The following is a 20756-nucleotide window of genomic DNA, read 5'->3' as shown; positions in this document are numbered from 1 at the left end:
ATCTCCCCCCTGCTAGGAGTCTGAGCTAGAGTCACTCCACAGACTACCTGCAGCCTCCCCCATCCCAGGTCTTTGGCTGGTCCTAAAGATGTACACCCCTCCCCCCATTTTACTTTTTTTTTTTCAGAGCATGGAACTTTTTTACTTACTTTGTAGAACACATCCCACATCTACTGTCTTTTTCATTGGTGTTATAGACATTTACAATAGGGCAGTTGTATTATCTGTCTAGATTATCTCATCTGGAAAGTGGTTGAGAGGGAAAGGGAGTGACTACTTCAGGATGACAGGTAAAATTAGCACTGCTTCAGACAAACAAGAATTAATGGCCACCACACTCACATAGTTTTGAAGGGTAGAAAGGCAGTAGTGGCGCACCTTTAATTCCAGCATTCTGGGGGGAAGACCCAGGCTTATCTCTTGAGTTCCAGGACAGACAGGACTGCACTGAGAAACCCTGATTGGAAAAACAAAAGCTGCAGTAGTTTGAAGGAGGCAGCTCCGCAGCACTCGCTGTCAGGCTGGGTGAATGACAGTTTATCTGTGGGCATTGGAGCACTAAGGGACTCCGCCGTTAGGTACCGAGGAGTGTGACCTACAGCTCAGTTACTCTAAGAGAGTTTTTGTTTTCATTAGACTCGTACTTAGGATTGCTACAAATTTATTCCCTGAATTATTTACACATTTTTACAACTCTTATTTTGAAAGGTATACATTAAACGATGTGTATTAAGAATAAATAGTCTGTGAATTCTTTTGCACTTCTGACAATTTGTGATTGTAAATAGAGGTGGGACTTGGAATTGTTGGGTCCAAAGGCTGTGCTTAACTTATTTGGCTCTAATACTTTTTTTTTTATTTTAGCTGGCTGCATAATGACTTAAAAGTGGCCCTAATAGGCAGTCCAGTAGACCTCACTTACAGATACGACCATCTAGGAGACTCTCCCAAAATTCTGCAAGACATTGCTTCAGGGAATCATGAATTCAGCAAGGTGCTTTTAAGTTATACATATCTACTGTATACTGTATATACTGTCTTTTAACTGTTACTATTATTTTAAAGTGCATTGCTGTTTTGCCTGCATGTATGTCTGAGTGAGGGTTCCAGATCTTCCTCAACTTGAGTTAAAGACAGTTGTGAGCTGCCATGTGGGTGCTAGGAATTGACCCCAAGACCTCTGGAAGAACAGCAGCCAGTGCTTTTAACCACTGAGCCATCTCTCTAGCTCCATTTTTTAAATTATTATTCTTTCTTGTAGATTTATTTATTCTTACTTTATATGTGAGTTCTTTTGCCTGCCTGAATGTAAATCTATCGCTTGCCAGCCATGTCTGGAGAAGTCAGGGTGTTGCGTGCCCTGGAATTAGAGTTAATAAATGGTTGTGAGCTGCCATGTAGGTTCAGGGAACTGAACTGCTTTGTAAGAGCTTCTGAGCCGTCTCTCCAGCTCCTTTAATTTATTGATTTTATACGAATGTGTGAGCTGTTTGTTTTTCAGTTTTACTTACCAGCCTTCCCCCAAGCCTATAGTTTCCTATCTGCTTGAGACTCACTCCTTTACTGTGGCATAGGCAAACACTTTACTACTTTAGGAATGCTCTGTGCTCTTCCTGCTTTCTCTTCTATTCTGAGTCTCTGAATGTGGGAAGTAGTAGGCGATGACACTTCAACACAATTTTTCTGTCATGTTTTAAATTTTTTATTTTTGTTTGAAGATGGTGTCTTGCTGTGTAGCCCTGGATGGTTTGGAATCTATTATGTAGATCAGGCTGGCCTGAAACCTAATGATCATTTACTTCTTTCCAAATTTTGGGATTACAGCCATGTATCACCACGCCTGGATCTTTAGTAGCATTTGAGTATCTCTAGGGACATTTCCCAGGTTGTCTGAGACAGGCCCATACTTACTTCAACCAAAGATTACTTGGCTAGGAGATTCATCCCCAATACTTACTTGTATAAAATCTGTTTTATGTGATATTAAGCTTTTTCATAGTAACATTTACAAGATATTTTATTCATTTAGATGTTGTTAAGTAAATTAATGATTCTTCATGTTAGATCCCCAAACTTGCATGTCAGTAGATGCAAATATCATTTAGTGCTTTAAGATCAACAGTTCTTTTTTTTTTTTTTTTTAAATAGGTCTTAAACGCAGCTAAAAAACCAATGGTGGTTTTAGGCAGTTCTGCACTCCAGAGAGATGATGGGGCAGCAATTCTTGCAGCTGTGTCCAGCATTGCACAAAAGATTCGGGTGGCAAGTGGTGCTGCTGCAGAGTGGAAAGTTATGAATATTCTGCATAGGTTTGTTACTCGTTTTATGTACTAGAAAATTCAAGTGGGGTGTGTGTGTGTGTGTGTGTGTGTGTGTGTGTGTGTGTGTGTGTAGATGTGTGGGTGTGTAGATGTGTGGGTGTGTAGGGGTGTGTGTGTGTGTGTGTGTTTGTTCCTGACTTGTCATGTTTATATGTACAAACAGCATTTAGAGATATTATTCCCATTGCAGACATGATATGTAAAATGTTTTGTTTAAGAAGAATGCAAGTTAGTAAGTGACAGGTGAAAATGTACGAAGCAGGGGAAGATGAGGGCAGAGTGGACAGTGAACAAAATGGCACTTATTTATTTGTATGGTAGTCAGAAAGTAAGTTTAAATGTGTGAGGCTTGTTTCCTAGAGATTTGCCTGCATACATGAAGTCCTGGACTCGTTCCCCAGGACAACATAAAACTGGACATAGTGATGTGCACTATAATTCCAGCTGGGGTAGAGGCAGGGGGATCAGAAGTTCAAGTCGTTTTCTACTGCACAGTGAAGTTGAGACCAGCATGGGATATGTAATACTTTGTATTTAAAAAAAAATCTGTATCATATTTTTTTGTCCTCTATTTAAAAATAACAGTGTATCCTCTGACTTTTGAGAATTTAGCTAAAGAGATTTTTTTTTGTAAACCTTCCAATTATGCTGATTTATTTAGGAAAGTGGTTATTTCATGGTCTGAAGATAATTGTTACTGCTCTTTTATTAGTTCCTCTTATGTAATTGTTTCTAGTTATATGGTTAATATACCATGAGTACAACTTCGTGTTGTGATTTAACTCATTTTTATTTCCAAATGAGAATTTTTATCTATAACTAGAAATCCTTCATGAACTTTTTTCTTTAAAATTTTTTTCATATGGTATATTTTGATATTATCTCCCTCTCCCCCAACTCCTACAAGTCCTCTCCCTACCTCCACCTCCCTATTCATCCAACTTAATGTTCTTTCTCTCAAAAAAAAAAAAAAAAAAAAAAAAAAACTGGGCTGGAGAGATGGCTTAGTGGTTAAGAGCACCGACTGCTCTTCCAGAGGTCCTGAGTTCAAATCCCAGCAACCACATGGTGGCTCATAATCATCTGTAATGGGATCTGATTCCTTCTTCTGGTGTGTCTGAAGACAGCTACAGTGTACTTATATATAATAAATAAATCTTTAAAATAAACAAAAAAATTAAAGCAAAACTTGAAAATCAGGATGAATGAATAAAAACCAATAAGAAAAAAAACCAAAAGACATTAGTAGTTATTTACTATAATAATTTATAACATTTCATTTTTAACATGGACACTGGATGGTAGTTTTTGATGACTTTAAAATAATTCTGTGACTAAAGTGCAGCTTAGTGGTATAAAATACGTACCTATCCAGGTGTAAGACTGGCATCCATCCTCACTTAGGAAGTTAAGCTAAGTAAGGAAGCAGTGATGACCCAGTTAACTGAATTTTAGAATAGCTTGTCCTTAGGTTATAAAGGTAGCATGGCTGGACTGAAAAAGGCTGATGTTTCAAGAGCTATTTCAAATGTTTCTGCTGGTTTTAGGAGGGTTGTTATTTTGAGCTTCTTTCTTAGATTATCTTCACTGAAACAAATAACAGTTGTAGGAAGCAATTCCATAAGGGTATATTCTAGTCTGTATATAATGGTTTTCCTGTCTTTTCCTTCCCCTCTCCCTCCCTCCCTTCCTCTTTCCCTCCCTCTGTGTGTGTGTGTGTGGCAGGGGGTGGGGAGGAGGTGTTCTTTTGTTTTGAGAAAGTATCTCACTGTGTAGCTGTCTGTCCTGGGATTCACTGTGTGGAGCAGGTTAGTCTAGAACTCAGAGATCCAACCAGCCTCCTGAGCACTGAGGTTAAAGTTGTGAGCCATGTGCCCATCATGCCCAGCACTTTTTGTTCCCTCCCTTCCTCCCTCCCTCTCTCTTTCCCTTCCTCCCTCCCTCTCTCTTTCCCTTCCTCTTTCTCCTTCTTTCTTTGTTTCTTCATTGTTGTTGTTGTTTTATTGTTTTGTTTTTTTGGGTTTTGTTTTTGTTTTTGGTTTTTTTTTTTGGCAGGTTCTTACTGTCTTTGGAAAGCTTTGAACTTGCTGTGCCTCTGCCAGTTGACCTCATACTTGCAGCCTTTCTCCTAGCTCTAACCCTTATATAGCTGTAATCACCAGCCTCGTTTCTACTTGAATTATTGTTTTAACAATAGTTTTTAATTTCTCCCTTTTACTTTTTTTCCTTTTTAAAGATAGGATCTTGCTATGTAATCCATGACTTACTTTGAATGCACCGTGTAGCTCAGACTGGCCCTAGACTGAACATGACCCTCATGGTCCTCCTGCCTTTGCTGGGATTATGGTAGTGTGTTACCATACCTAGCTCCCTTTTGATTTTTAAATTCTGTGACTTTGTTCTAAAACATGTTTGATTTACTGTAAGTTTTAGGTCTTACTGTGTTGAATTTAAGCCATTTACAGTTGGTTTTCATAATTACTTCATTGCATATTAATTCATAAAATCAGTCTCAGGAGGAGGAGGATGTGTAGCTCACTGTTACAGTGCTTGCCTACCACCTACAAGAGTCTAGTTCAGTCTCCAAAACCACAGGAAAAGGAAGAGAAAGCCAGATATAGTGGCCCGTGACTTTAATTCCAGCCCTTAGGAAGCAGGAGGATCTCTTTGCGTTTGAAGCCAGCTTGGTCTCCAAAGTGAGTTCTGGGACAGCCAGGGCTACACAGAGAAATCCTGTCTCAAAAAGAAAAAGAGAGGCACTATACTGTGTATCTTATATTTCAGTGGTAAGAGTTGAGTATAAAAGAAGCTACAAATTATTCCTATGTAATCACTCAAATTGCTTATACTTAAATGCTGCACGCATTTGAAAATCCATAATTGTTGTACAGGATTGCAAGCCAGGTAGCTGCTTTGGACCTTGGCTATAAACCTGGGGTAGAAGCAATTAGGAAGAACCCACCCAAACTGCTGTTTCTTCTGGGAGCAGATGGAGGTTGTATCACCCGGCAGGACTTGCCAAAGGATTGTTTCATTGTTTATCAAGGTAAGTAGCACCATGGCACTAGAAACAAAAGAGAACCATACGTGGTGTATATTAAAATCTATCTAATACACACAACTTCTTGTTTGAATAACTGTCTGACTGGATAAAAGCTCATTGAAGTGTCATTGGGTCTGCAACTTGAATATGTGATTTTATTTGCAATTTTTTAATAATAAACCTTTTTTAAAAATCAAAACAAATAAAATCTGTTTGTTAACCAGATATACCTGTGATCCTAGCCCAGGATGAGGATGAGACAGGAGGACAGGAGTTTGAGGCAGTTCTTAAACCTTTCATAGGTGAACAATAGCCACCTTCCCAGCGGGCATCTGGTGTACACTTGTGAGTCCTGTCCTTGGGAAGGTGAGGTAGGAGGAGGAATATAGGTTTGCGGCCAGCCAGAGCAAGCTGAGCCTCTGTCAAAATACTCAGCATGATGACTCAGTAAAGTCGTCTTATGGTGACAACAGTAATAATGCTGTGTTAGAAGAGCTGGAGTCCTGCAGGATCGGCTTTGTTACCTGTTTTTGAAGCAATGTCTCATGGAGCTCAGGTTGAGTGCTAGTTGTATACATAGCTGAGGATGATTTTGAACTCCTGGTCCTGCTCCACCTTCCACGGGATTATGGGCATGTATATCATGTCTGACTAAACTGTAAAATGTAATTTTACACTTGGATTCTGAATTATAGGACATGTTCTTGCTGCTGTTGCTTGTATAGAGGCTTGTTTGGTTTGATGGTTTCTCTGTAGCTCAGTCTGTTCACGAACTTGCTCTGTAGACTGGGTGGTCTGAGCTTAGAGATCTCACTGCCTCTGCCTCCCACTCCTGCCTCCCATGTGCCACCACCATGTGCCTGGCTTTGTTTAGAGGCTTTATCACAGGGCTTGTGCATGTGTGTTTTCATGCTTGGCAAGGCCTCCCCACCTAAGCTAACTCTCCAGCCCTTGGTTGTTGAGAGAAAGATCTTAATATGTAGCCTAGGCTGGACCTGAACTCATGAGCCTCATGTTCTGCCTCCTTGTCCTGGGGATTCTAGGTGTACACCATGTCTGGCTTAAGTTATGTTTTACCAGACCTTAGTCAAAAGACTAAGAAACAAATAAGTAGGTTACAGGTAATGTAACACTCTGACTTTTTTTATTTAATTCATTCTTTTGAACTCCCACCGGTAAATGTAATTCAGTTCCCCTAGAGTAAATGGTGCGTTGTATATTCCTGGATAATTAAAATGAAACTGCAGCACAAGCTTTAATTGTATTGTATACATGGATATAATTAATTTATGGGGTTGGGGATTTAGCTCAGTGGCAGAGCGCTTGCCTAGGAAGCGCAAGGCCCTGGGTTCGGTCCCCAGCTCCGAAAAAAAAGAACCAAAAAATAAAAAAAAATTAATTTATAATAGATGTTTTATTTCCATTAAAATCATTATACAAGGACTAGAGAGGTGATGCAGCAGTTAAGAGCACTTAATACTTTTTCAGAGGACCAGGTTTGAATCTCAGCATCTACATGGTAGCTCACAATCTTCTATAATTCCAGGTCAGGGGATCTCACGACTCTTCTGGCCTCTGTGGGTACCAGCACTCATGTGGTGCACAGACATACATGCAAGCAAATAGACGTACACATAAAATAAATTTTTAAAATAAAATCATGGGGGTGAAGTGATAGCTCAGCTGTTAAGAGCACTGACTGCTCTTCCAGAGGTCCTGAGTTCAATTCCCAGCAACCACATGGTGGCTCACAGCCATCTGTAATGGGATCTGATACCCTCTTCTGGTGTGTCTGAAGACAGCTACAGTGTGCTTATAAAGAGAATAATAAAAACAGCTGAAATCAATGTATATTTTGACTATAAATCAATTTTCTTTAAAATGTATCCTATCTTACAAAAACTGTCAAGTCCCAAAGAAATCCGGGACAAGTAAAAATCAAATAAAATCATTATATAAAATTTTATGCCAGGTGTTGGTGGCATACGCCTTTAATCCCAGCACACAGGATCAGAGGCAGTCAGTTCTCTGAGTTCCAGGATAGAGTGATTTTGAGCACAGCCAGGGTGAAGGAGAGAAACCATGTCTCAACAAACAAACACACACAGAATATTTTATTATATCTTTATATAGTCAGTTGATAGAGAAAACTTGGGTGGACTACTCCTGTTGTAGTGCGAGAAGTCAGTTTGATGTACGTACCATCTCTTTTTTCTTTTTCTGTCTCTTGAGGCAGAATCTCTTGTGGTCTAGTCTGACCTTAAATGTCACTGTGGGGCCAGTGTGACCTTGAACTCCTGACCCTCCTGCTCCTACCTCCTAAGTGAGGAGACTACAGGCATGTACCAGCACCTCAGCTACTATAATGTATATCTTAATAGGTCTTTCCTCATTGAGTTTGGCAAGACAGGGTTCCTGTGAGAAGGTGAACATTAACATGCCCAGCCACTTTCATAGTTTATAAAGAGTATAGTTCAGGCTAGGCAGTGTGGCACAGAGGTGACACACACCTCTAAGCCCAAACTCTTGGAAGCAGAAGCAGATGGATCTCTGAGTTTGAGGCCAGCCAAGTCTACAGAGTGAGTTCTAGGACAGCCAGGGCGACACAGAGAAACCTTGTCTCAGAAAACCAACAACAACAACAACAACAACAACAACAAAAAGATAGTTCAGTGGTAAATTGCATAGTTTGCATGAGGCCAACATAAATAAAAAATAAAAATAAAGATGGGAATTCACAGAGGAACAGGAGGTCTACTGTCTTCATATATTATAGTGACAAGTGAGTGCTGGGTTGGTTGTCGATGTGGAGACAGGTTCTGAGGCAGGGTCTTGACTAACTCATCCTAACCTCAAGCTTCTCCTGCCTTGACCCCCACACTGAGATTACATATGTGTACCACTACTTTGGGTTTATAAGTCCAGTTTTTACTAAAGTGTGGGTTGTTGTTTTTCTCCTCACAGGACATCATGGTGATGTTGGTGCTCCCATAGCTGATGTTATTCTCCCAGGGGCTGCTTACACAGAAAAGTCTGCTACTTACGTCAATACTGAGGGCAGAGCTCAACAAACCAAAGTAGCAGTGACACCTCCTGGCTTGGCAAGAGAAGACTGGAAAATCATAAGAGCTCTCTCTGAGGTATTAGTTTTGAGGCATTTCTTTGAAGTCTTTTTGTTTGTTTGTTTGTTTGTTTGTTAATATTCATTAAGCAGCTGAGGATGTGGCTCAGTTGAGGGCTTGCGTAGCATGTATGAAGTCCTGAGTTCTATAAATTCTTTTTTTTTTTTTTTTTTTAATTTTATTTTTTAACTTGAGTATTCCTTATTTACATTTCGAGTGTTATTCCCTTTCCCGGTTTCCGGGCAAACATCCCCCTCCCCCCTCCCCTTCCTTATGGGTGTTCCCCTCCCAACCCTCCCCCCATTGCCACCCTCCCCCCACCAGTCTAGTTCACTGGGGGTTCAGTCTTAGCAGGACCCAGGGCGTCTCCTTCCACTGGTGCTCTTACTAGGATATTCATTGCTACCTATGAGGTCAGAGTCCAGGGTCAGTCCATGTATAGTCTTTAGGTAGTGGCTTAGTCCCTGGAAGCTCTGGTTGCTTGGCATTGTTGTACATATGGGGTCTCAAGCCCCTTCAAGCTCTTCAGTTCTTTCTCTGATTCCTTCAACGGGGGTCCTGTTCTCAGTTCACTGAGTTCTATAAATTCTTGTATATATCTTGTAATTCGAGACAGAACCCAGGGCCTCAGCAGGTACTAGGCAGGGGCTCTGAGCACATTTTCATTCCTTAAGGCATTAGTGATGCTGCTTACGGGGTAATGGACATGTTAAATGCTTAAAGTGATTTTCAAAATCAAGGAAAAATTTTCTCTAAAACGAGGGAGGAAGGGTTTGCATAACCTGATTGTGTAGGAAGTAAAGTGTTCAGAAAATGAAGAATCGAAGTTGGTACTTTTATTGTAGAGTAACAACAAGCTAGAAGTATTGATGGTTAGCCTAACATCATCTCTGTAATCCTTTACTTCAGGACTGTATTCTTTTTTTTTTTTCCGGAGCTGGGGACCAAACCCAGGGCCTTGCACTTGCTAGGCAAGCACTCTACCACTGAGCTAAATCCCCAACCCCCCATCAGGACTATATTCTTGCTAAGTATTCTCTCCACTACAGACAACATTCTGCAGATAAGTTATTAATGTGGTAACATCTTTAAATTAGAATTTTTGACATCTATATTCTATACATGACACTTCCTTGAAAGAATCTGTCTGGATTGGAGAGACGACTCAGTAGTTAAGAGTAGTTAACAGGGGCTGGGGATTTAGCTCAGTGGTAGAGCACTTGCCTAGGAAGCGCAAGGCCCTGGGTTCGATCCCCAGCTCCGAAAAAAAAGAACCAGAAAAAAAAAAAAAAAAGAGTAGTTAACAGTAAGGGCTGTTTGCTCTTCACAGAGGACCCGGGTTCAATTCCCAGCACCCACATGGTGGCTTGCAATGATCTATAATTTCAGTTTTAGATTTTTTTTTTTTTTTTTTTTTTTGGTTCTTTTTTTCGGAGCTGGGGACAGAACCCAGGGCCTTGCGCTTCCTAGGTAAGCGCTCTACCACTGAGCTAAATCCCCAGCCCAGTTTTAGATTTTTTAAAAAAACGTTTATTTTTTTTTTTTTTATTCTATATAAGTATATTATAGTTGTCTTCAGACACACCAGAAGAGGGCATCAGATCTCACTACCGAGCCATCTCTCCAGCCCTAGTTTTAGGAGATTTGACACACTTCTCTGGCCTCCTTTAAGATTAAGCATGCACAGGGGTTGGGGATTTAGCTCAGTGGTAGAGCGCTTGCCTAACAAGCACAAGGCCCTGGGTTCGGTCCCCAGCTCCGAAAAAAAGAAAAAGGAAAAAAAAAAAGATTAAGCATGCACATGGTATAAAATTATGCACAGAGACAAAACATATATACAAATAAATAATGAATAAAGGAAAAGGAAAAAATGCCTGTTAAAGATACTAATAAGAGATTGTTTTCTTTCTAGTAATACTGCATTATTTAATCATAGTTGCCATTATGAATTGTTTTGTTCCACTTTTTGGTGTGGAGATTGAGCACAGTCTGATGTGCTTCCTAAGTCCCAACCCTGATTTTTTTTTTCCCCCCCTCAAGACAGGGCTTCTCTTTATAGCTCTGGAACTTGTTCTATAGACCTAGTTGGCCTCAGATTCAGAGACCTGCCTGCCTCTGTCTTCCAAGTGCTAAGATTAAAGGCCCAGGCCATCTCAGCCTGCTAAATCACAGCTATTTATTATATTGAGTCATGGGCTGTACATGCTGCCCATGTACAAGATTTGGAGGTTTAAAGGGCTCTGAGGGAATCTCTTCTCTCCTTGCACTATGTGGGTCCCAGTGATTGACTCAGCTCTTCAGGCTTCTGACATTGTTTAAGTAGCAGAGTTGTTTGTCATGGTGGATCTGATCTGTTGTAGATTGCAGGTATCACTCTCCCATATGATACTCTGGATCAAGTGAGAAACCGTCTCGGAGAAGTCTCTCCTAACCTGGTTCGATATGATGATGTTGAAGAAGCTAATTACTTTCAACAAGCAAGTGAGCTTGCCAAGGTAAAACCTGCCTGTGTGCAGCTTTCCTAATCGATGTGTTTTAGCATGATAGTACTGGTTTTCAGTATGATTCTGTGATTCTGGTCTCTCTTTTTTTCCAGCTAGTAGACCAGGAATTTCTTGCTGACCCACTGGTTCCACCTCAGCTAACTATAAAAGACTTCTATATGACAGGTAAGTTTGACTGTCACCTACTCACAGAGAACCAGAGGACTTCCTTTAGCTTTAAAGCTTCTTTTGATTGGCAATATTTGCTATTAACCTAAAGAACCTGACTTTTTACATTTATTTACTTGTGCGTGGGCAGGGACACACCATGAAGAGTGTGGAGGTCAGGACAGTTTGTGGGAATCAAACTCAAGTCATTAAGCTTGGTGACAAACTCTTCTGTCCACTGAGCTGCCACCTCGGTAGCCTCTGGTCTGAAATTGTTAACCATCAAAACTAGTATAATTTGGGGTAGATCTGGGTCTCAAGGCTCATTTTGTACATGGTAAGCATGGACACTATATCCCCAGTTCTCTAGCATTCTGTGTATTTCTGACATGGAAGCAAAGTTTGAACACCCAAAAGGTTTTAACAGATTTTAAATGTAAAATCTAGTATTATATGGAAAATCATTGAATAGAAATTTAAAGTACTAAAAAAATTCAAGGTTTTCTGAAAATTATTGATAAAATATTCAAAACATTTAAATGTTTTGATATATTAAACAGGGCTTCTGGTGTAAATGTTAGAAGGCTTTTAAGAAATGTGGACTGCCATTCATTTTCTATAGCTTTGACAACAGTTGAAAAAGGTTTGCAACAGTTGCTATGTAAATAATTTCTTACCTAAAAGCACATAGGAGCATAAACTTGTTTGTTTTTCTATTTTTAAAGATTTTGTTTATTTTATGTATGTGAGTATACTGTCACTGTCTTCAGACACAAAAAGAGGGCATCAGATCCCATTACAGATGGTTGTGAGCCACCATGTGGTTGCTGGGAATTGAACTCAGGACCTCTGGGAAGAGCAGTCAGTGCTCTTAACCTCTGAGCCATCTCTCCAGCCCCCCTTGTTTGTTTATTTAAAACAAGGGGGTTTAATGTAGCCAAGGTGACCTTAAACTCTGTGTCATAACAAAAGATGACCTTGAATTTGTAATCTTCCTTTTCCCACTGCCAAGTGCTGAGACTACAGGCCCACACCACCACAATTTTTATGGTCCTAGAGACCCAGCCTAGGGATTCCTGCATGCTAGTTCAGCATTCTACCAACTGAACTACATCTCATAGTCTTAAATTATGTTTAATAGTTTGTTTGGTTTTTGTTTTTGTTTTCTGTTTTATACCCTTTTAAAAAAAAAATGTGTATAGGTTTTGCCTGCGTGCATGTCTCTGTACCATTTGTGTATCTAATGCCTGAGGAGACGAGAAGAGGGTTTTGGATCCCCCAGGACTAGAGTTATAGACAGTAGTAAGCCTCCATGTAGGTGTTAGAAACTTGATCCCAGTTCTTTTCAAGAGCAGCAAATGATCGTAACTTTTGAGCCATCTCTCAGACTCTGTTGTATACATCTTTAAGTTAGCATTATTATTAATAATCTATTAGTATTAATAGATTATTTGAGGGAGGTGATAGAAGTGTTAAGATCAGGTCCAGCAGGATGGCTTATTGTGTAAAGGAGCTTGTCAGTAAACCCGACTCCACAACACAGAGAACCAACTCACAAAAGTTGTCCTCTCTCTGACCTCCACAGAAACACTGGACATGTGCATGCACACACACACACACACACACACACACACCAGTGCTACATTTCTAAACAGTTTTTAAAATAAATATAAGTTGGGATCATTGTGCAATATACAACCAAGCACAAAATCTCAATGAAATATTACTATGACTTCTAGCTTTTGAGTGGTGGAAGTAGGAAGATTTCCATATATTCAAAGATGGGCAGTTTTTTCTGGTAATGGTGGGTTACACCTGGAGTCTCAGTACAGTACTTGGGCGTCAGTTGATTAAGGAGTTCAAAGTTAAACCATACCACATAGCAAGACTGTTTTGTTTTTTAAGATTTATTTACTTTATGTATATGAGTACACTGTAGCTGTCTTCAGACATACCAGAAGAGTGTATCGGATCCCATTATAGATGCTTATGAGCCACCAAGTGGTTGCTGGGAATTGAACTCAGGACCTCTGGAAGAGCAGTCAGTGCTCTTAACTGCTGAGCCATCTCTCCAGTCCAAGAGAAGGTTTTTTTATGTAGCCCACAATGGCTTCCAATTTACTATCTTCTGCCTTAGCTTCCTCAGTGTTAGGATACAGAAAAGTGCTGTCACTCTTGTATTTTTTTTATTCCAGGCTAGCTAAGCCAAGCTACAGAGTGATGCTCTTAGTTCCCGGTGCCATCCCATGGAGGGTTGGATTACTAACATGTGCCTGAACAGATCACACTCAGCTTGGCTGGCCCTTACCAGCCATGCTATCTTGACAGCCTCTGGTGGGCTTGGGGTTTTTTGAAAATACTTCTATTTCTTGTAGCCCAGGTTGACTCAGACACACAGTAATCTTGCTGCCTCAGCTTGTGAAGTGATGGAGGACTGTGAGCTTGAGCCACATCTAGCTGATAAACTGAGTGTGTGATGTCTATTTTTTTCTTAGATTTTTAAGAATTTCCTATCATTAATGTTTCATACTGGCATGTTATCTAGTTCTTATGTGATTATTTAATTACTGCTAGAGATTAAAAGCATATAACCAGAAAGTTATGTTGGTAAATGGGAGGTAGAGGCAGACAGATCAAAGTTCAAAGTCACAGTAACAAAAATTGGCATTGGTGGCTCTTCCCTGTAATCTCAACAATTGGGAATCTGAAGTAGGAGGATCACCCCAACTTTGAGGCTAACTTGGTATACTATTGACTTCTGGTCTGGCCTGAAATCTAAGACATTGTTTCAAAAACAACAAACGAAGTTGTATTAACAAAATGCATATTCTTAATGTCTTTCAGATTCAATTAGCAGAGCCTCACAGACAATGGCCAAGTGTGTCAAAGCCGTCACAGAAGGCGCTCAGGCAGTAGAGGAGCCATCCATATGCTGACACATCTATCAGGGACCCTGTTTTGCTACGGACAGTAAATGGACATTGGTGTAACCCTTATAAGTTAACGTTTTCCAACATGAGTCTAAATGATGTAATATTTAAAGTTAGACTATGCTTATTTGAAAATGGTGTTGCACTTATCAAAAATCTTGGCAGTTTAAAATTTATGTAAGTGTGTGCAAGCATTAAGTAGTTTAATAAAACTATCATTTGTTCTTTCATGTTAAAACACTGATCTGGCTGGAGAGATGGCTCAGTGGGTAAGAGCACTGACTGCTCTTCCAGAGGTCCTGAGTTCAAATCCCAGCAACCACATGATGGCTCACAACCATCTGTGATGAGATCTGATGCCCTCTTCTGGTATGTATAAAAACAGCTACAATGTACTCATATAAAATAAAATAAATCTTTAAAAAACCAACCATACAAAAAAAGCTGATCCTTAAAATGTGAAGGTTTTTTATTTGACATAGTTCATTGGTAGAGCAGTTGCCAAGCATGTGTGAGACTAAAGATTCAACCCCTGAAGCTTAATGAAACAATATAGATCTTCCATTCAGTCCCCACATTTTATGCTGAAGATTTATGGGACAGCAAGATGGCTCAAAATGGGTAAAGGTGCTTGTTGTCAACTCCAACTAACTTGAGTTTTAGCCCTGGAACCTATATAGTAGAAGGAGGAAATTGAATCCTACATATTCCACACATACAAATCTAGCCAGCCTGGGTTAAGACCCTGCTGCAAACTGGGTATGGTGGAATACCCCTTTAATCCCAGCACTAAGGAGGCAGAGGTAGGACGGATCCCTGTGAGTTCGAGATCAGCCTGGTCTACAGAGTTAGTTCCAGGAAAGCCAGAGCTATACAGAGAAGCCATGTCTGGAGTGTAACAGTAGCAGGGAGTCTCAAAAAAGGACTTTTAAGTTTTCTGTTGAAGTAAGTTAATAGAAATGTAGGACTGGAGAGATGGCTCAGCTGTTAGAAGCAATGGTTGCTCTTTGAGAGAACCTGGGTTCAATTCCCACCGTGAACACAGTGGCTCACAATTGTCGGTTATTTCAGTTCCAGGGGATCAGATATCTTCTGGTCTCTGGGCATCAGGCATGCAAGTGGCACATGCAGGCAGAGAACTCATATACATAAAACTTAAGAAATAATTGAAAAAATTAAACATTTCATTATTAACTTAGGAGATGATCCAAAGTAGGTTTTGTGTTGTTTTGTTTTACCTGCAGATTTGAGAATTGAACCAAGGCCTAAGCAGGCCGGGCTGGTGTCCTGCCATGGCATTACAGCCTCAGCACTGGGTTTTGTTTTACTTTTTCCAAAATTCTTTTCTTTTGTAATTCTCATTTATTACTCTTTGCACTAAAAGCTCCAACTATAGAATGCCATTTTCCTGGCATAAGAAAAGTAGGGTTTTAGAGTAGTGGTAGTGTGCCATCAATACTTTAAAAGTGGTTCAGGGCTGGCTGAGTGTTGGACAGTGACCTAGTGTGTGTGAGGCCCGAGGTTCTCTTCCCTGCACTCAAAATAATTGTACGAAGTCTGTCATCTTAACTTTTTCACAAATACTTGTTCTTAGTGATAAGTCCTAAAGATATGCACTTTAAAGTATTTGGTTAGGGGTTAAGGGCTTACCTCAGTGATAGAAAATATATGTGGCCCGAGGTTCAAACCTCAGCACGTGCAAAAGTACTTTTCTAAAACTTAGCTGCCTGAAAGTGTAAACTCTTTAAGGGTTTGAGTCCATACAGTGTCCTTCAGCACTCTGCACTGCTGGCTACACACGAGAGGACATAACCCCAGCTCTGTGTTTCACACAGTGTCAGTCTTCAGTGAAGGGGATTCTCAGTGGAGAGGGCCTGGATATGGCTAAGGTGATCTGGCAACTTTGGACTGCCCTCCAGGAACTAAGAATAAATACACTTAGATCCCAGTGGCAAGAGTGGTGTAAAGGTCTTGCCATGGTTCCCAAACTTAGATTCATGGAGTTTTGCTTCTAAGAGTAAAATAAAATTTTCACCCCAAGAGGGAAACTGCATGCTAGTGCTAGAGGACTCTGGGAAGTGTGTACATGGAGACAAGTGGTCTTTTGTTTGTTTGTTTGTTTTTGGGGGGAGGCATTGTTTTGGTATGGTTTTCTCCTTCTCACCTCAGCCTCCTATAAAGCTGGCACTACCTGGTCATGCCACCATGATTATCCCTGACTTACTAAAGCATTTCTTGCCAGATCAGATCTTGTTTAACTTTGGAAGAGTTGGACATTTTTTTTTCTTTCTTTTTTTCGGAGCTGGGGACCGAACCCAGGGCCTTGCGCTTGCTAGGTAAGTGCTCTACCACTGATCTAAATCCCCAACCCCGAGTTGGACATTTTTAAACATTGTTTCTTCGTTTGTAAGCTGAGGATAAAATTTATAGTAACTACAGGTTCAACCCCACAGTTAAATCAGAAAGTTTATAAAACTTTTGGCCAGTTCCTGAGAGCTCAGTAACTGAGGGCTGGCTCCATTGTAAAGCAGACTCAAATGTTACTGGTTGCTGCCGGAGGCTGTAGTGAGAGCCTGCCAATGAGTCCTTGATCCTGAACTGAAAGTCACCATCAGGGACTTGAGTTCCTAGGTTGAGCAGTAATCATGCTTTCTATGACCTCTACCAGGATTATATTTTCCTACAAAAGCGCCTTCCTCTCCCAGGATCTAAGACATTTAATGAATCCTCCTGTGGTAGCCCAATCAATAATGCTACTACCACAGCTTATGAAAATTAATTTATAGAGGTTGGGGATTTAGCTCAGTGGTAGAGCGCTTGCCTAGCAACCGCAAAGCCCTGGGTTCAGTCCCTAGCTCCGGAAAAAAGAAAAAAAAAAGAAAGAAAATTAATTTATTACTTAGACCTTCTTTGTTTATTTTGATGAAAGTTTTTAACAGTTGTAGTGTAATTTACTGCGTGGTGTGTGTGTCTGTGTGTGTGTCTGTCTGTCAGTATATGTGTATGTATTTTGCCTGTTTTATTTTGTGACAAGATCTTATGTATCCTAGACTGACTTCAAAGTCACTATGTAGCCAAGGACAGACTTAACTATTGAATCTTTCTCCTCTGTCTCTTAAGTTCTGGGACTACAGTTTGGGCCGCCAGGCTTGGTTTCTGAGAGCAAAACCAAACAGTGCGTGCAGAACAAGAAAACCATATGCTAGGTACTGAAGTAGAGGGAACTGCTGAGTACGTACTCATGTATGTGTGTCAGTGCCAGCATTTGACAACAGCTTGCCAGCCCATTAGAGCCAGAATCACCTCACCAGCAATTAAGCTATCAATTCAAAAGCTATAGCAAGTTTAACAACCAAAGCATTGTGGGTTTTTTAAAGGATAGCATGGGAGTGGACATAGCGGAAATCTGGAGACATGTTTAATAGCACTTCCTGCTCTTACGAGGACCTGAGTTTGGTTACCAGCACCCATGTGGCAGATCAAAATTCTGTAATTCCAGGGCATCTGATGCCTTCTCTGGCCTCCTCATGCACCAGACATGCTCATGGTACATATCCATACAACACAGGCAAACACATAAGTAATTTTCAAAAATATTAACATGGGGCCAGTAACAACGGAACTAATAGGTGCATGCCATCAAGTCATGCAACCCACATTTTGGAAGAAGAGAACTGACTTCTACACATGTGCCAAGGCATGTGCTTACACACACAAACGCCCAGATGCATTAATTTTAAAACATGTAAGATGTCAACATGGAGCAGGTGTGGCACACATCCAACACTTAAGGCGAAGTGGGAGGGTCCTATGTTCAAGGCCGTCCTGGAACAGCACTATAAGGAAAGGAAGAATAGTCACTGGACAGTTAGTTCTTCCCATAGGCATGGAACATGTACCACACTTAAGCAGGTACTTAAGTAATGAAAGCAGTATAGATTATAAAATGAAATCCTTTAAGTCTAGTTCCTATAAATATTTTCTTATTCTATACTAAGCTTCATTGCTCATGTCCAGTGTAAAACCTGCAAACCTCTAGGTGAGTGAGTGTAGGATAAGATTGAGACCCCTCTTAGCGTTTAAAAATATTTTGTTAGCATGTATTACTTACATATAATGAGTTTCACTGTGACAGTTTCATGCTGTATATAAAGTTTCATACCTCCTATTACTCTATCTTGTCCTCTTACTCTCCCATCGACCCTCTCTCTAACTAGTTCCTCTTCTACTTTTATGGTATTAGCACACACGCATGTGTGTGTTTGTGTAGTATGTGCACGCCTTTGTTCAAAGAAACCAGAGGAGACACCACGAGTCCTCTAACACACTTGTTCCGTGCATCTAGGCTGCCGTCCAGCAAGCCTCATCAGTCCTTTGTCCCCACCTCCACAGCACTGAGCTCATGGGTAGTCAGGGTCTGTGGTTGTGCAGCAAGAACTCTTTTTTTTTTTTTTTTTTTTTGGTTCTTTTTTTCCGGAGCTGGGGACCGAACCCAGGGCCTTGCGCTTGCTAGGCAAGCGCTCTACCACTGAGCCAAATCCCCAACCCCACAGCAAGCACTCTTAACCACTGAGCCATCGCTCAGCCTTAACCACTGAGCCATCACTCCAGTCTCAACCACTGAGCCATCGCTCCAGCCTTATCTGTTAAATAGATCTAAAGAAAAAATATGTTCGTTTTGATTCCCCACCAAGGAAAATCTTGCTTTGTAGCCCATGCTGCCCTCGAAGTTCCAGTCTTTCCAATTTTGCCTCTCAACTGCTGGAACCACAGGCCTGTACCACCACCCCTGGGTCAGGTCAAGTCAATGGCTTCTTAGGAGATGGTTCTCTGGTGGGTGGGTGTCCTATGGATGTGTGATCTGGGTTACTGCAGGTCAGTATTATCTCATGAGAAGTAATACTCCTCAATAAAATGCGTAACACTGTAGTTTGTATACAAGAGTGAAGTTGCTCCATTACCATTTTATTGGACTTAACTGCAGTGTGTGTGTGTGTGTGTGTGTGTGTGTGTGTGTGTGTGTGTGTGTGTGTGTTGCCAACCAGCTTTTTTATGTGAGTTCTGAGGCTTGAACTCAGATCCTCATATTTGTAAAGCGGGCACTTCAGTGACTGAAACCCGCCCTAGCCCCTCTTGTATTTAGCAAGATAAGTAAGCCCCTGCCAGAAGATGGAAAGTCACCTTAATGCTGAGATGAATGTTATTCCGTGAACAATAAAAATAAAGCAGGATTTCATGGGGACAAGTTAGGGCCACTGAACCTGGTGAGACTTCTCAGACTTTAGAACTGCCCTGTGGTCCTACTAGTAGAGTGGACTTGCCTCACTGCTAAAGAGCAGAAACATCTATCTGTTTCTGAAGTTCTGGACTAGCGTTTAAACTAGAAGGAACAGGTCTGACTCTCATCAGTCTACTTCCTTGCCAATGAGAACTCTCATTGTGCGTGCATGCATGTTATTTTTTCACTCAGAAGCAGGAACATCACAAGTTCCACACTAGTCTGGGTGACAGTTTTAGAAATAAGCAGTGAACTGGTGAGAAGGCTCAGCAGGTAAACGCATTTGCCACCAACCCTGAGTTTGCCCCCTGGGACTCATGGTGGAAGGAGAGAACTGCTCCCTGAGAGTTGTCCTGACCTCCATGTGCAGACCACGATGACACCTGCACACTGCACATACATACTCAAATAAATGTGCTTGGTTTGGTTTGGGGTTGTAGCCCTGACCGATCTGACTCATTGTATAGATCAGGTTGGTCTTGAACTCAGAGGTCTGCCTCCCTCCGACACCTCAATGTTGTGATTCAGGGTGTGCACCACCATGTCCAACTTGTAATGAAATTTTAAGCCTTTTTTTCCCAATGCTGGGAGAAAGGTATTTATCTGAGGTGTGTCATTGCATAGGTAAATAATCCTAGAGCAAGTCACTTCCTGTAGCTCTTCAAACTATAATGCCCATAAAGCAGAAACTGGACATTTTTGTTTGCTTAGCAGGAAGTACACAGCCACGCCTCTATGGGGCAGGGCTTGTTCTGCAAGTCTCACGGAACGGTCAGTTAAGAGCTAAGTATCCCTGGGCAGCATTGGTCCCTTGGGAATTAGCTTTCCTTTTCAGTAACTAGAATGTGTCCTCTGTGGTCCACACCCTTCACTATCAGCCAAGTATTTGTATGTAATATATTCGGACCATCTCTTTTCAAACCTTTGTTCTCTGTGGATGGGAGAGGCAGCTTGTCTCACCAGCAGTGCCTCTGGTGGCTTCCTTCTAATGTGCTCAGCGCATACTTTCCACTCATGTTGTCATCTCATATATTATGTAAGTGATCGTGGCCAGTAGTAGGGGTACACACCTGTTAATCACAACACTTGAGAGATTGAGGTAGGAGAATCAGGTCATCCGAGTTATCCTCAACTGCATAGAGTTTGAACCAGCCAGGGGTATGCACGAGCCTCTGCCTAAGTAAATAAATAAACAATAAAGCAAATACCTAAAATCTACCTTTTCTACATATGTGCTTAACTTAGGTTCAGCTTATAAAATATCTTACTCTTTGGTAAAAATGGAGTGAGTCCCCTGGCATAATCAGGTAGTAGGACAAACAGCATGATTTTAGGAAAATCTGACATTGTAGAAATCACTGGGTACCGAAGGAGATATCTAATCTTTTGTTTTTATTTTATTTTTGTGTGT

At 40.9% G+C, this 20756-nt stretch overlaps 1 protein-coding gene across 2 annotated transcripts in view; it reads left to right on the top strand.

Annotated features, from left to right (window-relative positions):
* Positions 1–14510, top strand: part of Ndufs1 (NADH:ubiquinone oxidoreductase core subunit S1) — a 34197-nt gene extending 19687 nt beyond the window's left edge. Inside the window, exons 13-19 of one of the 2 annotated variants that reach the window (XR_015628538.1) lie at positions 865–994; positions 2149–2309; positions 5213–6658; positions 6774–8504; positions 10847–10981; positions 11083–11155; positions 13982–14510. Coding sequence is in view for 1 of the 2 variants with exons in the window: in NM_001005550.1 (NP_001005550.1) it covers positions 865–994; positions 2149–2309; positions 5213–5367; positions 8329–8504; positions 10847–10981; positions 11083–11155; positions 13982–14073 (922 nt within the window). In the remaining variant the exon portion in view is untranslated. The remainder of the gene's footprint in view (positions 1–864; positions 995–2148; positions 2310–5212; positions 6659–6773; positions 8505–10846; positions 10982–11082; positions 11156–13981) is intronic. The other variant, NM_001005550.1, reaches the window with a different exon arrangement.
* Positions 14511–20756: the final 6246 nt, after the last annotated feature.

The sequence above is a fragment of the Rattus norvegicus genome, chromosome 9, assembly GCF_021556685.1.
Source record: "Rattus norvegicus strain SHRSP/BbbUtx chromosome 9, alternate assembly SHRSP_T2T, whole genome shotgun sequence".
NCBI lineage: Eukaryota > Metazoa > Chordata > Mammalia > Rodentia > Muridae > Rattus > Rattus norvegicus.
This window is presented reverse-complemented; position numbering and strand designations above follow the sequence as displayed.